Below are 17,890 nucleotides of genomic sequence, written 5' to 3'. Positions count from 1 at the left end.
CTTCTTAAAACCTGTGTATACTCTTTTAAGCTTAGCTTTTCTTTTTAAAAATATTTTTGTTTATTTATTTGACACAGAGTTTCACTCTGTTGCTTAGGCTATAGTGCAGTGCTGTGATCATAGCTCACAGCAGGGTCTAAGTCCTAGACTCAAGCAGTCCTCTCATGTAGCTGGGGACTACAGGTGTGCACCACTGCACCCAGCCAAATTTTTTCTTTTTTATAGAGATGCGTTCCAATTTGTTGCACAGGCTAGTCTTGAACTCTTCGCTTCAAGCGGATCCTCCTGCCTCAGCCTCCCATAGTGCTGGGATTATAAGTGTGAGCCACTATGCCCGGCCTTCCTTTAAGTTTTTCATGAAGAATCTTCTATTTTTTTATATATTTTTATTTATTTATTTATTTATTTATAAGACAGAGTCTTGCCCTGTCACCCAGGCTGGAGTGCAGTGGCACGATCTCAGCTCACTGCAACCTCCACCTCCCAGGTTCAAGTGATTCTCCTGCCTCAGCCTTCCAAATAGCTGGGATTACAGGTGTGCACCACCACACCCAGCTAATTTTTTATATTTTTGGTAGAGACACGGTTTCACCATGTTGTCTAGGGTGGTCTTGAACTCCTGACCTCTGCCTGCCTCGGCCTTGCAAAGTGTTGGGATTATAGACATAAGCCTCTGCTCCTGGCCCATAAAGAATCTTTGATAGTGTTTCTAGGCCATATTAAAAAGTCAAAGGTGAGAAATTAAGAAAATCACTAAATTTACAAATTAAGAACATTTAGGGAATAATTTATCTCCTTAGAAGTTAAGGAAAAGTACTAAAACTTCAAGTAAATCTTTTGGTGAATTAGAGTTAATGGGGGCATTTTTATTGATCCTTTCCTACAGGTGGAAAAAATAAATAAATGAGTATCGCATGGACTGCCTGCTGCCCAATAATGTATTGACTAGGCAAGATAATTACCAGACAAAAGCTCTCTTGCTTAACATATTTGTGAGAGGAATTAAGAATAGCTAGGAATTTTTGGTCAAAATATTTTCTGCCTAAAATTAAGAAGTAAGTTTGTAGAGTTGTTTTCATTTTTAATAGTAATAATCATATATAAATTTAGACGTAGACTAAAACTTAGTTGACAGCATCATCTGTCTGCTTGGTTTTATATATTTTTAAGTTCTTGTTATCTCCTCTTCTAGGCAAATGAGCTTCTCCAGCGTTCCCGACAAGTTCAAAATAAGACTGAAAAAGAAAGAATGTTAAGGGAATCATTAAAGGAATATCAAAAAATTAGCAATCAAGTGGACCTTTCCAATGTTTGTGCTCAGTATAGACAAGGTGAGAAATAAAATGTTTCTTGTATCTTTTACTCAACTCAGAAGATAAATGATAGTGTATGAATGAAGCGAGCTAATGATGAAAAGCCACTTTCCAGACGCAAATCTTCTTTCAACATCAGAGGCCGAGTGAAAGGACATAGGAATGTCGTATCATTGTGTTGCAATATTTGATGACTACACTGACCTGCAGAAGCTGGTCTTTTTATCTTTTGAAATGTATAAGTTTTGTTTGTTTGTTTGTTTTTTGAGACGGAGTCTCTCTCCGTCAGCCAGGCTGGAGTACAGTGGCACGATCTCAGCTCCCTGCAGCCTCCGCCTCCCAGTTTCCAACAATTCTCCTGCCTCAGCCTCCCTGGTAGCTGGGATTACAGGCACCCACCACCATGCCCAGATAATTTTTATTTATTTATTTTTTTTTTACTTTTTTTTTTGAGATGGAGTCTCTCTCTGTCGCCGAGACTGAAGTACAGTGGCATGATCTCAGCTCACTGCAAGCTCTGCCTCCCAGGTTCACGCCATTCTCCTGTCTTAGCCTCCCAAGTAGCTGGGACTACAGGTGCCTGCCACCAAGCCTGGCTAGTTTTTTGTATTTTTAGTAGAGACAGGGTTTCACCGTGTTAGCCAGGATGGTCTCGATCTCCTGACCTCATGATCCTCCCACCTCAGCCTCCCAAAGTGCTGGGATTACAGGTGTGAGCCACCGTGCCCGGCCAATACCCAGCTAATTTTTGTATTTTTAGTAGAGATAGGGTTTCACCGTGTTGGCCTGGCTGGTCTAGAACTCCCGACCTCAGGTGATACACCCATCTCAGCCTCTCAAAGTGCTAGGATTACAGATGTGAGCCACTGCACCTGGCTGAAATATGTAACTTTTTAGCATTAGAATTTCAGTTCTTGTCCAGTTCAATTACTGTATGTTTTAGATTGCTCTGGATTACATTTATTTTTCAGGTATTTAAAATTTTATTGAGTTTTAAGGTATAATCGGCTTACTTTTAAAAAATTACTTTAAATCAAATCTAACATAATGTAAAGGCTCTAACTGTTTGCACAGATATTATATTTAATCCCAAGGTATTTTTCCCTCCTCCCGTAGGGATCTAAAACTTTCCTTTTTGTTGTTTGAAATATGATCTTTTTTTTCCAGTGAAGAAATATATATATATATATATGTTTTGGTTTTGGTTTTTTTTTTTTTTGACAGAGTCTCACTGTGTCGCCCAGGCTGGAGTGCAGTGGTGCAATCTCGGCTCACTGCAACCTGTGCCTCCCTGGTTCAAGTGATTCTCCTGCCTCAGCCTTTTGAATAGCTGGGATTACCGGCATGTGCCACCACGCCCGGCTAATTTTTGTATTTTTGGTAGAGGCGGGGTTTCACCGTGCTGGTCAGCCTGGTCTCGAACTCCTGACCTCGTGATCTGCCTGCCTCAGCCTCGCAAAGTGCTGGGATTACACACCCGGCCCCCAATGAAGAAATGTATTTAACAGATGCCTTTTAGACATGTTAAGACTTTTTTCTTCTGAAGACCTATCAGAAATATTTTATGTTAGCAGGGTCACTATTGTACAGTAGAGACATAACCTTGACCATTATTTTTATGTGGCAGCTAAGGAAAAATGTATCCAACTTAGTAGTAAGTCATAGGCCTTCATTCTTTTCTTTCCCATCAGTGAGATTTTATGAGGGTGTGGTGGAACTTTCTCTTACGGCTGCAGAGAAAAAAGATCCTCAAGGTCTTGGACTTCATTTCTATAAACATGGAGAACCAGAAGAAGATATAGTTGGACTTCAGGCCTTCCAAGAAAGGTATATTCCATTACCTTAGCAGATTGTCATATTTATGGATACAGACTTTTCTTTGCGTAAAGTTTTTTGTTTTTTGATTTATATATATATTTTTGAGACAGAGTCTTGCCCTGTCATCTGGGCTGGAGTGCAGTGGTGTAATCTTGGCTCGCTGCAACCTCTGCCTCCCAAGTTCAAGGTATTCTCGTGCCTCAGCCTCCCATGTAGCTGGGATTACAGGTGCGCACCACCACGCCTGGCTAATTTTGTATTTTTAGTAGAGACAGGGTTTCACCATTTTGACCAGGCTGGTCTTCAACTCCTAACCTCAATTGATCCACCCACCTCAGTCTTGCAGAGTGCTAGGATTACAGCCATCAGCCACCGTGTCTGGCCTCCTTGTGTAAAGGTTTAATTGACAGTATTAGGGAAATAATATTTCAAGTGTAACCCTTATAATATTGAATTATCCTTTTGCTTTTACTTAAAAGTGACTTCTTGTTTTATCAAAGGCCTGAATATTAATAGGTTAAGGTTATAGGTTATAACTTTTTTTTTTTTTTTTTGAGTCATCCAGGCTGGGGTATAGTGGCACGATCTTAGCTCACTACAACCTCGTCCTCCTGGGTTCAAGCGATTTTCTGGCCTCAGTCTTCTGAGTAGCTGGGATTACAGACACACACCACCATGCCCGGCTAGTTTTTGTATTTTTAGTGGAGACGGGGTTTCACCATGTTGGCCATGCTTGTTTCAAACTCCTGACCTCAAGTGATCCACCTGCCTCAGCCTGCCAAAGTGTTGAGATTACGGGCGTGAGCCACCGCGCCCTGCTCATAGGTTATTATTCTTAACCTAGAGGTAAAATGTATTCTGATGAGAATTCTTAAATGCTTATGAGTGTTTTTTAACTTACCTCTGTGATTCTTCTGAGACTTACTAATGTGTTTTTAAATAGGATTACTTGTTTGAAAACAAAACTAGCTATTTTTTTTCTTCTCAAATTTTTGGTTCTGGATAATGATTAGTATTTCATTTTATTTTATTCATGTATTTATTTTTTTGAGACAGAATTTTCACTCTTGTTGCCTAGGCTAGAGTGGAGTGGCACAATCTCAGCTCACTGCAACCTCCACCTCATGGATTCGGGCGATTCTCCCTCAGTCTCCCTGGTAGCTGGGATTACAGGCACACGCCACCACGCCCAGCTAACTTTTTGCGTTTTTAGTATAGACAGGGTTTCTCCATGTTGAGCAGGCTGGTCTCTGACTCCTGACCTCAGATATTCTGCCCACCTTGGCCTCCCAAAGTTCTGGGATTACAGGCGTGAGCCACCATGTCTGGCCTAGTATTTCATTTTAAAGGATAATTTTTATGTATTCCCAAATTTGTTGAGACTGTTAAAAGAGAAATGTATGTCCTTAAAAGAAATATAGGCCGGGCACAGTGGCTCACGCCTGTAATCCCAGCACTTTGGGAGGCTAAGGTGGGCAGATCATGAGGTTATGAGTTTGAGACCAGCCTGACTATCATAGTGAAACCCTGTCTCTACTAAAAATACAAAAATTAGCCAGGCGTGGTGGTGCACACCTGTAATCCTGGCAACTCGGGAGGCTGAGGCAGGAGAATTGCTTGAACCCAGGAGGCAGAGGTTGCAGTGAGCTGAGATTGCACCACAGAACTCCAGCCTGGGTGTCAGAGCAAGGCTGCGTCTCGGAGAAAAAGAGAAATATATATAACCTTTCTATAACATATATATATGGAGGGTGTTTTGTTTTGTTTTGTTTCTGTTTTTGAGACAAAGCGTCCCTCTGTCACCTGGGCTGGAGTTCAGTGGCAGCATCATAGCTCACTGTAGCCTTGACCTTTTGGGCTCAAGTGATCCAGTGATCTTCCCACCTCAGCCTCCTGAGTAGCTGGGACTATAGGCACATGTCAGCACACTCGGCTAATTTTTTTTATCTCTTTAATTTCTTTAGAGACAGGGCCTCACTATAAGCCCAAGCTGGTCTTGAACTCCTGGGCTCAAGCAATCCTTTCTTCTCAGCCTCCCAAAGTGCTGAGATTACAGGTGTCAGCTACCACATCTGGCGAAAACATATTTTTTTATTACTGTATTTAATGACTTTACCCTTTTATGTTTAACCAAACACTTCTCAAACTTACTGAAAAAGCATATGGTTTCTGTTACTTTAAATGCCAAGTATGTACATATATTCTGCCAAATAGTCTTGAAATCCTTGTATATACTTAAATTAGGTAAGGTAAGTCAATGGCTTTCTTTTTTTGTTGTTTGTTTTGTTTTGGGGGGGTTTTGTGTTTTGTTTTTGAGACAGGGCCTCATTCTGTTGCCTGGGTTGGAGTGCAGTGGCATGATAATAGCTCACTTGCAGCCTTACATTTCTGGACTCAAGTGATCCTCCTGCCTCTGCCACTCAAGCAGCTGGGATTACAGGTGCATACCACCACGCTTGGTTAATTTTTTGTTTTGGTTTGGTTTTTTTGGTTTTTGTTTGTTTGTTTTTTGAGACAGGGTCTTGCTGTCGCCCAGGATGGAGTGTAGTGGCATGATCTCAGCTCACCTCAACCTCTGCCTCCCAGGTTCAAGCAATTCTTGTGCCTCAGTCTCCTGAATAACTGGCACTACAGGCGTGCACTCCTACGCCTGGCTGATTTTTGTATTTTTAGCAGATACGGGGTTTCACCATGTTGACCAGACTGGTCTTGAACTCCTGACCTCTGGCAGTCCCCCTGCCTTCGTCTCCCAGAGTGCTAGGATTACAGTTGTGAGCCACTGTGCCCGGCCAATTTTTTGTATTTTTTGTAGAGACATGGTCTCACTCTGTTGCCCCAGCTAGTCTTGAACTCCCAGCCTCAAGCCCTCCTCCTACCTTGACCGCCCTATGGCTGGCATTACAGGCGTGAGTCACCACACTTGCCATCATCTGCTTTCTAGTTAAATAATGTAATTGTTCCTTTTCCATTCTCTTTCAGATTAAACAGTTACAAGTGCATTACAGACACACTTCAAGAACTGGTAAATCAAAGTAAGGCCGCTCCTCAGTCTCCCAGTGTACCCAAAAAACCTGGTCCTCCAGTGTTGTCATCTGATCCAAATATGCTGAGTAATGAAGAAGCAGGACATCATGTAAGGGACAGAGTATATTTTCATTCTGAGAATACACTGTTTAGAAGTTCTGCATGGTAATGGTGGCACAGTCATCTTGGGGAAAGGTAGTAGTTCTTAGAAGTTATCATGTAAGGATTCTTGATTTCTTACTGGAGTTTATAGGTCTAAAGGGTTGTGATGCCCAGAAACAGAGCCTTTAACTGCTAATTTTTACTATTTTCTTTATTTTAGTTTGAACAAATGCTTAAATTGTCACAGAGATCCAAGGATGAGCTGTTTAGTATTGCCCTTTATAATTGGCTAATACAAGCTGATCTTGCAGATAAGCTGCTACAGGTAAATCTTTTTTTATTGCAGTTGCGTTAATTATTCTTAAGGAGCATAACTCAATGATTTGAGCACGTACATAGATGTAAAAAATTCAATTTCTCATCCCATGTCTACTATTAGATGTTAGTGTAAAGCTGAGTAATGCAATATCTTTTTCTAAGGGGCAAAGTAGGCTACTGCTCCAATTTTCTTGTTATTTCGAAGCTGATTGGGATAGTTTATATTGCGGGGTAGAAATCACTGGATTATGAATTATGAGTCCTGTAGGTCATCTTAACTCTGCCGTTAAGTCACTATGTGACTTCAGATATGTCCTTTTACCTACCCTAAGTCTCAGTGTTCCTCAGTCTATTTAATGAATACATAGCATTTGATAATTTCAATAATGCCTTTGAGCTCAGTGTCTAGGAATCAATAGCTGTGTTATCAAATTTATTTTAAAACGTGTAATTTTGTAGTAAATTTCCTTTTTTTTTTTTTTTTTTTTTTTGAGATGGAGTCTGACTCTGTCACCCAGGCTGGAGTGCAGTGGCACGATCTCGGCTCACTGCAACTTCCGCCTCCCGGGTTCAAGCAATTCTCCTGCCTCAGCCTCCCAAGTAGCTGGGATTACAGGTGCCCACCACCACGCACGGCTAATTTTTATGTCTTTTTAGTAGAGACGGGGTTTCAACATGTTGGCCAGGCTGGTCTCAAACTCCTGAGCTCAGGTGATCTGCCCGCCTCAGCCTCCCAAGATGCTGGGATTATAGGCATGAACCACCATGCCCAGCCAAATTTCCTTTTCTTTTTTGAGGCAGGGTCTCAATCTGTAGCTTAGGCTGGAGTGCAGTGCAATGGCATGATAATGGCTCATTGTAGCCTCGATCTCCCTAGACTCAGGTGATCCTCCCACCTCAGCCTCCTGAGTAACTAGAACTATAGGCCCACACCACCACACCCAGCTAATTTTTTTGTAGAGACATGGTTTTGCCATATATTGCCCAGGCTGGTCTCGAAATCCTGAGCTCACATGATCTGCCCACTTCGGCCTCCCAAAGTGCTGGGATTACAGACATGAGCCGCCATGCCAAGCTTACTAAACTATTGTTATCAACCTAATAGAATTATTTTGGGAACTCTTATGCTAACTGTGGTAAAACAAAAATTGTTTATAATAAGAAAATTTGCCCTCTCTTTTGTTATTGTTGGATTATAATTTTGCTTATTTTCATAAAACAAGGCAAAGTTGTAGTTGACTTAAAAATATTGTATTTTCTTTATCAGGAACATTATCTGTAGGTGGTTAGAAAATTTTTCTGAAAAACTATATAATTTCTAGGTTGCTTCTCCATTTCTGGAGCCCCATCTAGTCCGAATGGCCAAAGTTGATCAAAACAGAGTTCGTTATATGGATTTACTCTGGCGGTATTACGAGAAGAACAGAAGTTTCAGTAATGCTGCTCGTGTACTGTCCAGACTGGCTGACATGCATAGGTATGGCATAATATTCTCATTGTGAAGGATGATTGAAAACTGAGCTATATGTACTTACCTTCAGTTTTCCTTAATTTTAGAAGAATCTAAGTTTTTTTTTTTTTTTGAGACAGAGTCTCGCTCTGTCGCCCAGGCTGGAGTACAGTGGCTGGATCTCAGCTCACTGTAAGCTCCGCCTCCCGGGTTTACGCCATTCTCCTGCCTCAGCCTCCCGAGTAGCTGGGACTACAGGCGCCCGCCACCTCGCCCGGCTAGTTTTTTTGTATTTTTTTTAGTAGAGACGGGGTTTCACCGTGTTAGCCAGGATGGTCTCGATCTCCTGACCTCGTGATCTGCCCGTCTCGGCCTCCCAAAGTGCTGGGATTACAGGCTTGAGCCACCGCGCCCGGCCAAAGAATCTAAGTTTTAATATACTGACCTAAATTTTTTAAATAGGATGTTATTTTTTAGACATAAAGTATTTCTTTGTGTGTTGTCTAAAATTGTGGATCTTTCTTATTAGAAATCTAAAATAGATTTTTTTTTAAATCTAATGATTTTTTTCAAGTTTCAGATGGCCTTTTATGTGCATTTGGTATGAAACAGTACATACTAATTGACATATTTGTATCTTCAATCCTTAAGAAATTGTGTAACTAAAAATAAGCGTTTGGCCTTCTAGCACAGAAATTTCACTTCAGCAGCGACTGGAGTACATTGCTCGAGCCATTCTTAGTGCGAAAAGTTCCACTGCCATTTCATCAATAGCTGCCGATGGTGAATTCCTTCATGAATTAGAAGAAAAAATGGAGGTAAGTGCTAAAGATCTTAAGCTGTGTCTACGTTGAGTACTAGCCACATAGTTTTTCCACATTCCATTCTTCCCTTGGTAAGTAATAGGTCTGTAGAAGTCATTATTATTCTAGTTGCTTTTGCCTGTTTATTTTTATGTTTAGATATAAATCTTAAAGAGATTTCTAAGGATACACTTGGGTCATAAAAACATTGCTATAATTTAGAAGTTTTGTCTTTGGCATTTCTAAAACTTTTTCCCAGCTGGGTGCAGTGGCTCACGCCTGTAATCCCAGCACTTTGGGAGGCCGAGGCAGCCAGATCATGAGGTTAGGAGTTCGAGACCAGTCTGGCCAACATGGCAAAACCTTGTCTCTACTTTAAAAAAATACAAAAATTAGCCAGGGGTGGTGGCACACACCTGTAATCCCAGCTACTCAGGAGGGTGAGGCAAAAGAATCACTTGAACCCAGGAAGCGGAGGTTGCGGTGAGCTGAGATTGCACCACTGCATTCCAATGTGGGAGACAGGGTGAGACTCTGTCTCGGAAAATAATAATAATAAAAAATAAAAGTTTTTCCCAACTGTTTAAACAGCAAGTGGATTACATCACATTCATCATTTATTCTGGAAGCAAATAAATAGATGTATGAAGTAGAGTAGGCTAAAACTTCCCTAACTGAGAGAATCAAAAACATACCATCATCCAAATACAAAAGTTTGTTTCTTATTCACAAAAATCCAGGGTTAGTCTTCCGATTGGCAGCCGGCTTTCCTTCATGTGGTTGATTTAGGAACCCAAGTTCTATTTTCTGGCACTACCATTCCCTAGGGCCTTTTGCTTTATCTTCAGCAGAGGGAGGAAAGAAAAGAAAGAACACATTCACTCTCTTAAAAACTACAGCCCTGACATGACACACTTTACTTCTACTCACATTCCTTTCAAGAGAACTTGGTTTTATGGCCATACCTCCCTTGCAAAGGAGACTGAGCTGTATAGTCTAACCATTTGGCTTCAGGCTTGGAGGTTATGATTATTGGTGGGCAGCAAGGGGTCTGCCACAGTACACTTCCTGTGAAATCTATTATGTTTAGTTGATGTCTGTTATGATGATGTTAGCCTATTATGATGGAAATCTTCATTTATACATTATTTTAGCAAACTTAAAAAGTCAGATAGTAGGAGCCACTCTTTCAAATGTGTGTTGATTTATCATAAATAAATTAAGACATCCTATTTTCTGCCCAAACTAGGTTGCTAGGATCCAACTTCAGATACAAGAGACACTACAACGGCAGTATTCCCATCATTCTTCTGTACAGGATGCAGTGTCTCAGCTGGATTCTGAGCTGATGGACATAACTAAGGTAATAAAAAAGCAAGTTTTTATAGTCGTCATCTAATAATGAGAAAGTTTTGTTTTTTATTTTGCTTTTTGTTTCATGGGGAAAATTACCTTATCTCCGCAAATAAGATAAGGCATCTTTGGCAGCTTGTCAGTAGGCTGACAGATCACCACTGCTTCATCTGACTCCTAGAAAAGGCTAAGCTACTCTTTCCAGGCCAGTAGCTACAAAGAACCTATCAACCTCACGAAAGCTGTGTTAAAACCAGCTTATTTCCAGCCTGGGCAACATGGCGAAACCTCATCTCTACAAAAAAACACCAAAAAAGGCCCTGGCACTGTGACTCACACCTATAATCCAGCACTTTGGGTGGTTGAGGCAGGCAGATCACCTGAGGTCACGAGTTTGAGACCACCTGGTCAACATGGGGGAAGTCCATCTCTACTAAAAATATAAAAATTAGCCAGGTGTGGTGGCACGTGCCTGTAATCTCAGCTACTTGGGAGGCTGAGGCAGGAGAATCACTTGAACCCGGGAGGCAGAGGTTGCAGTGAGCTGAGATCGCACCACTGCAGTCCAGGAGCCTGGGCGATAGAGCAAGACTCAGTCAAAAAAAAAAAAAAAAATTAGCCTGTTGTGGTGGTGTGCAGTTGTAGCTGCAGCTACTCAGGAGACTGAGGTGGGAGGATTGATTGAGCCCAGGAGGCTCAGGTTGTTGTGAGTCTCGATGGTGCTACTGCATTCCAGCCTGAGTGACAGAGTGAGACCCTGTCTCAAAAGAAAAAAAAAGAAAAAAAGAAAATCATCTTATTTATGGTCTCACTTCTTGCCATGGAAAAACTAACTTATCTTTGCTTAACTCTCTAAACTTCTTTCTCGCTCTGTAATTTTCTGAGCAGTTCCTTCCTCTTCATTTATTCTTAGACATAGTTCCAGGTACCCTGAAACACTTTGAGATTTGTCAGTATTCCTGTGATTCTTCAACCCATTGTTTATACAACACTAATTCTAAAATACCATTGCAGGGGGGTTTGTGGGGAAGGTGGAGATGGCTAATGGGTACAAAAACAATATAGAAAGAATGAATAAGACCTATTTGGTAGCACAATAGGGTGACTATAGTCAATAATAACTGTATATTTTAAAGTAGAAAATGTAATTGGATTATTTGTAACTCAAAGGATAAATGCTTGAGGAATAGATACCCCATTCTCCATGACATGCTTATTTCTCATTGCATGATTGTATCAGAACATCTCATGTACCCCATAAATACATACACCTACTGTGTACCCATAGAAATTTGAAAAAGTGGCTTTTAAAATTTTTAAATAAATAAATGGAATGTCGTTGCAACATCTTCTTCTCAGCCAAGAAAAGCTCTACATGCTAAAATCTGTTTGAATGTATTTACCATACCCTTACCCCCCCCTTTTTTTTTTTGAAACGGAGTCTTACTCTATTGCCAGGCTGGAGTGCAAAGGCGTGATCTCGGCTGACTTCAGCCTCCAACTGCCTCAGCCTCCTGAGTAGCTGGTCCTACAGCCTTGCGTCACCACGCCCGGCTAATTTTTTTTTTTTTTATTTTAGTAAAGACCGGGTTTCACCATGAGGGCCAGGATGGTCTCAATCTCCTGACCTCGTGATCCGCCCACCTCGGCCTCCCAAAGTGCTGGGATTACAGGCGTGAGTCACGGTGCCTGGCCCATACCCTTACCTTTTTAAATATGGAATTATAACCAGCTACATACATTATCACATCTTTATATCATATTTCAGAAACTTTACACAAAATCTTTGGTTATTTTTTAATTTTCAAGGAGTGCTTCACTGTTAATCTCTAAATGTTGACCTCTAGTTGGATGTTTAATTTTGGGATTTTCTCTCACAGCTTTATGGGGAATTTGCTGACCCATTTAAACTTGCAGAGTGTAAACTTGCAATAATTCATTGTGCCGGTTATTCAGACCCTATATTGGTGCAGACACTTTGGCAAGATATCATAGAGAAAGGTAAGTGTTCAGTTATAGGTATGTTAGCATATGTTATGTAGTGACTTGGTGGAGGAATGCAAGCTGCTAGTAACTAATATAATGCAAGCTGCTAGTGGCTCATGAAAATTGTATATACCTAAGGAGAGAGTAAGTGGAAGTCACATGGGTATGGTGGAGGATGATCGTACAGAGAATGACCCAAGTGAATATTTGGGAGAATACTCAGTGAAAAGATTGTTTAATTTATATTGTTTGTGCTGCCTTACAAAGGATACTGAAACACTCACCTCAGAATCTAATAACCAAGTATAACCTATTAAGACGTGAGAGTATCTCAGACAATAACAGAAACACCAAATCTGTTAATCATATTAATGTGACTGTTCTAAAGTATTTTGAACCTTGAAACAATTAAATAGCCAATGTAAACATTTCACATTAAAAATAATTTGGGTTTCAAATGATATGTCTTTTTGTTACAGAACTGAATGACAGTGTGACATTGAGCTCCTCGGATAGAATGCATGCTCTTAGTCTCAAGATTGTTCTCCTTGGCAAAATTTATGCTGGCACACCACGTTTCTTTCCTTTAGGTAAGCTGTGATCTTAGGTGCAGTCACGTATTTTTCTGTTCTGATGGTTTTCTCCATTGATATGGACAAATAATGATCTTTTGAGTAAAATAATGAGTTTCTTTGTTGCTATTTAGTTCAGCAGTTTAATTCTACTTATCTGGAAAGATTTCCAAAGAATGGCAAAATTTGTTAATGAAGAGTTGAGTATGAAACTTTCTGTGACTAACTTTCCAAGTTTATATATCTATCTTAGGATTGTGCTGACTGACAAACTATGATTATATTGTTGGTAACCCTATACAAGTTTCTGAAGAGAAAAGAAAAACTTGGTTGATGTTATTGTGCATAGGTAATCTGTGATTGATTCAACTGTTCTTTTTTATGTTGAGGACATGTTTTTCTTTAAAATAGCAAGTAATTATGTTAAAACTTAGTGTTTGAATCCCTTTCTTAATGAGATATGGTGGCTATAATTTTTATATAAGGTAGCTAATTATAAGCTATTTACCAACCTACAAGTGTTTTCCTCAGTGATAAAACAATAGAAACAACATAAATACATCCATAAAGTAGAATATTAAGTACTTTTGTGTTATTTGAAAATATTGAGAGATATGAAAATCCTCACAATATAACTTTTTTTTTTTTTTTTTGAGACAGAGGCTTGCTCTGTTGCCCAGGCTGGAGTGGAGTGATGCCATCTCGGTTCACTGCAACCTCCACCTTCCGGGTTCAAGCAGTTCTCCTGCCTCAGCCTCCCAAGTAGCTGGGATTACAGGTGCCTGCCACCATGCCTGGCTAATTTTTTGTGTTTTTATTAGAGATGGGGTTTCCCCATGTTGTCCAGGCTGGTCTCAATCTCCTGGCCTCAGGTGATCCACTTGCCTTGGCCTCCCAAGGTGCTGGGATTATAGGCATTTGCCACTGTGCCCAGCCTAATTGTGTTTTCAAATGAGCATTCAAACTTATTTACAGACCATCTCTGACTTGAGGTCTGTTCCCTCCGGACATAGGCAGAAATAAAATCATTTTGTTCATACCCTTACTTCTTGTAGGTATAATATTGAAACGGTTCCCTTTCCATACCATTTTATTGATCCTAAAAATAAAGAGAAATAAAAGAGCAAATACATACTTTATATAAATGTTTGTAAGTGTGTGAAACTGATACTTTTGATAGTTGTTTTAGAAAACACTGCATTGTGGGTGGGCATGGTGGCTCACAGGTGTAATCCCAGCACTTTGGGAGGCCGAGGTGGACGGATTGCTGGAGCCCAGGAGTTCAAGACCAGCCTGGGGGCACTGCACTCTAACCTCGGTGACACAGTGAGACCCCATTTCAATAAATAAACCAATGACACTGTATAACATAGTTCTTTTTGAGGAATTTTCGTTTTAATTCAGAAATAATCACGTGGGCTTTGCATGGTGGCTCACACCTGTAATCTCAACACTTTGGAGAGGCAAAAGGCAGGACGATTCCTTGAAGCCAGGAGTTTGAGACCAGCCTGGGCATACCAAGACCCCGTCTCTACAGAAAAAATTAAGATTAGCTAGGCATGGTAACACGTGCCTATAGTCCTAGCTAATCAGGCTGAGGCAGGAGGATTTCTATGTTTTATTTATATATATATATTTCTTTTGATAGAGAGGGGATCTCACGATATTGCCCAAGCCAGTCTTGAATTAGCCACGCCTAGCTAATTTTTTTGTATTTTTAATAGAGACAGGGTTTCACCATGTTGGCCAGGCTGGTACTCCTGACCGAAGGTGATCTGCCCACCGTGGCCTCCCAAAGTTCTGGGATTACAGGCATGAACCACCACGCCTGGCCATAACTATAAATTTGGTTGTTACTGTTTATGATAAGACAGGCAGTTAAAAGTAAGAATGAGGCCACAGTTAGAACTATCAAATAAATCTAGGGGTAGGGCATTAAAAAACACATTTAATATTTCTGAAATCAGGATGCAGTTGCCCTTTTCTGAAAAGCTGTTAAATTGAGGAAACATATTTTTTAAAAATACTGATATTAAAAAAAATTATCAGCGAAGTCCTCTTCATTATTGGGATTGTGAATGGTCTCTGTTTTCTTCTTGTATCTTTCTGAATTTTCTAGGTTCTGTAATTTTGATTTTAGGACATTTTCGTCATCCCGAAAATAAACTCTGTGCTCATTAGTTGTCACTTTCCATTCCTTCACACCCTCCAGCCCTAGGCAGCCACTAATCTACTTTAGATTTGCCTATTCTGGTATATATCTTACTTTTATTAGAAAAAGGTTTTTTTTCCTTTTAAGCTGAGAGTGATGGTGCACACTTGTAGTCCCAGCTTACTTGGGAAGTTGAGGTGGGAGGATTGAGCTCAGGAGTTCAAGGTCAAGGCTATCATACAGTGTAGTTACTCCTATGAATAGCCACTATTTCTAGTCTGGGCAACATAGCAAAAAAAAAAAAACCCCGCCCCAAAAAATTGCAACTGGATTTCAGAAGATATCCCCCTAGAAACTACTCAGTTATGAATAAGACCTACCTTTTAGTATCAAGACCTACAAATACAAATTTCCAACCTTTTTTTTTTCTTCCCAGATTTTATTGTACAATTTTTAGAACAGCAGGTTTGTTCTTTGAACTGGGATGTGGGCTTCGTAATACAGACAATGAATGAAATTGGAGTACCATTACCTAGACTACTAGAAGTTTATGATCAGTTGTTCAAATCACGGGTAAGGAAAATATTAAATAACATAAAATTATTTTCTTTAAAGTAGCTTTGTAGATACAGAGTGGGCTATTTTGATTGTATTTTTGTATCTTATCACTTAGTCTAATTACACTTGGTTGAGTCTTGGAAATTATGCTTTAGACTTTTAAACTGATAATGAGAGTTGCTTTCCTGTATATCATGATTAAAATGAAATATTATTTTGAATATTAATAAACATATGCTTTACTCTTGGTGGAAGAGGCTAAACTAAGGTGTGGGCTAAACTCATTACATTAAGAATCATCATTTGCTTTAAAAGAACAAGATTACATTGTATTTATTTACTATAATCTCATCTAAAATGTCAATGCTTAAAAGATCCTTCTCACCCTGCTGAGCCTTATCAGACTATATGTTTTGTAATTTTTATGCTAAGGATAAAAGATCCAAATAAAAACTTTTCAAAGTAGATTTATAGTAGCATCATACAGTGTTTACAACATTAGCCTGTGATGGAAATGAGCAGGTAACTGTAGTATCTCCATCTTGTATTGCAAAAAGACAAGAGCAGAGATGTTAAATAACCTGCTCAAGTCACATGGCTAGTAACTGGTGAAGCCAGACCTAGAATTAAGTTTCTGTTACTGCTAGTTTAGTCTCTTTATGATGTCAGACTAAATCTGCATAGGTTCAAAGTGAAAGTGGTGTCACAACCCATAGAAAGAAAGATTTTTCTCTTACCTCAGATTCCTAAGCAGGACATTTACATGCTCTGCAAAGTAGATTGGTATATCAAATATTCGTCCTAAGTAATATCATAGTGTTGTTAATAAGTTTTTAATGTTGTTTGAAATATTAACTGTAATCAGATATATAATTTAGTAGCCATGTAATATTAAATGCTTTTTAATAGCAATAAGTTTTGCATGGACCCTGATGTCTACTTTAGTATAAATGATTTAAAGAATCAGTTGACACAACTTGCCTCACATTTCATTATGTATATTTCTTCATAGGATCCATTCTGGAACAGAATGAAGAAGCCACTGCACCTTTTGGATTGTATACATGTATTATTGACAAGATATGTTGAGAATCCCAGCCAAGTTTTAAATTGTGAAAGGTACCTATGAATTAAATATTGGACTAGCAAAAGCTTTTAAATGCTTCTAATAAATACCTGGGTAAAAAATTTGAAGAGAAGATGGTAAGATATGGGAATTGTAAAGAAGTACAGGGAATTTAAACTCTTGTGTATATTAGCAGTAACTGTTTGAATGATATTGATCACCATGTATGAAAAATAGGAGTTTTTTCTATTTTCAATCCTTGTCCTAAATTCTTTCTACAGCTGAACATAAATAATTTATTCATTTCTTCTGCTTTAGATTAGTGACCTAGGACCAAAACATTTCAATTACATCTTTGCAGTATTATTGGCCATTTAAGGGATATTCTTTTGAAAAAGTATTAGCAGGAATCATCTCTTACTGCTTTCTTCTCATTGTGAAAATCTTCAAATGGAACCCACCTACCCCCTAAGTTTTCTTTTTTACTTTATTTCTTATTTACTTAATCACATGGTTTTTCCTCTTCTGTGAGAATTAAAGTTGCCAGAAGTTGGTGGGGAAGAAGTCCTTTAGGAGGAAATGTTTGTAAATGTATAATTAATCATGTGTCTTTTTCTTTATAGGAGAAGATTTACAAATCTCTGCCTGGATGCTGTTTGTGGTTACCTTGTTGAGCTCCAGTCTATGAGCTCGTCAGTAGCAGTACAAGCCATCACTGGGAATTTTAAATCTCTTCAAGCTAAATTAGAACGGCTTCATTAATTACTGTGATATACTTTCATCCATTTTGTGATCTGTAAAATAAAAACTCAGCTGGGTCCAGATATCAGGTGTTCTAAATCTAAGAATGTAAGAACAATCTTAATGGAAATATGTTTTTAATAAGTGGCTAACATCTACAAATAGTACCTTTTCTAAATGAATTCTTTTTTATGACTGTTTTGTTTTTTAGTAATTGGGTGAAAAAACAACTGAAATGAGATTCTTTATTATTTTAACGTAAGGATTAAAAAAATTTAGATGCTGTTATTTTGAATTGTACTGCAGGCAGAAATTTTGAATTTATATTATTCATTTTCAAGTTAGTCCAAGGATATTGGCACTAAAACTCCACTAGGCGGCCAGGCACGGTGACTTACGCCTGTAATCCCAGCACTTTGGGAGGCTGAAGTGGGTGAATCACGAGGTCAAGAGTTTGAGACCAGCCTGGCCAACATGGTGAAACCCCATCTCTACTAAAAATGCAAAAAAATTAGCCAGGCGTGGTGGCAGGCACCTGTAATCCCAGCTACTCGGGAGGCTGAGGCAGGCGAATCACTTGAACCCAGGAGGTGGAGGTTGCACTGAGCCAAAATCTTGCTATTGTACTCCAGCC

General features: G+C 39.4%; 1 protein-coding gene across 1 annotated transcript in view; it reads left to right on the top strand.

Moving 5' to 3' along the window:
- Window positions 1–17,438, top strand: part of NUP155 (nucleoporin 155) — an 80,013-nt gene extending 62,575 nt beyond the window's left edge. The window contains exons 21-32 of the mRNA XM_017853177.1: window positions 1,193–1,331; window positions 3,005–3,140; window positions 6,111–6,264; window positions 6,478–6,582; window positions 7,898–8,052; window positions 8,714–8,843; window positions 10,078–10,191; window positions 12,062–12,182; window positions 12,647–12,757; window positions 15,328–15,464; window positions 16,462–16,568; window positions 17,139–17,438. Coding sequence (XP_017708666.1) covers window positions 1,193–1,331; window positions 3,005–3,140; window positions 6,111–6,264; window positions 6,478–6,582; window positions 7,898–8,052; window positions 8,714–8,843; window positions 10,078–10,191; window positions 12,062–12,182; window positions 12,647–12,757; window positions 15,328–15,464; window positions 16,462–16,568; window positions 17,139–17,277 — 1,548 coding nt within the window. The 3' untranslated portion in view covers window positions 17,278–17,438. The remainder of the gene's footprint in view (window positions 1–1,192; window positions 1,332–3,004; window positions 3,141–6,110; window positions 6,265–6,477; window positions 6,583–7,897; window positions 8,053–8,713; window positions 8,844–10,077; window positions 10,192–12,061; window positions 12,183–12,646; window positions 12,758–15,327; window positions 15,465–16,461; window positions 16,569–17,138) is intronic.
- The last annotated feature ends 452 nt before the right edge of the window (window positions 17,439–17,890 follow it).

This window comes from Rhinopithecus bieti, unplaced genomic scaffold (genome assembly GCF_001698545.2).
Source record: "Rhinopithecus bieti isolate Rb0 unplaced genomic scaffold, ASM169854v2 scaffold_34818, whole genome shotgun sequence".
In the NCBI taxonomy this organism is placed as follows: Eukaryota; Metazoa; Chordata; class Mammalia; order Primates; family Cercopithecidae; genus Rhinopithecus; species Rhinopithecus bieti.
This window is presented reverse-complemented; position numbering and strand designations above follow the sequence as displayed.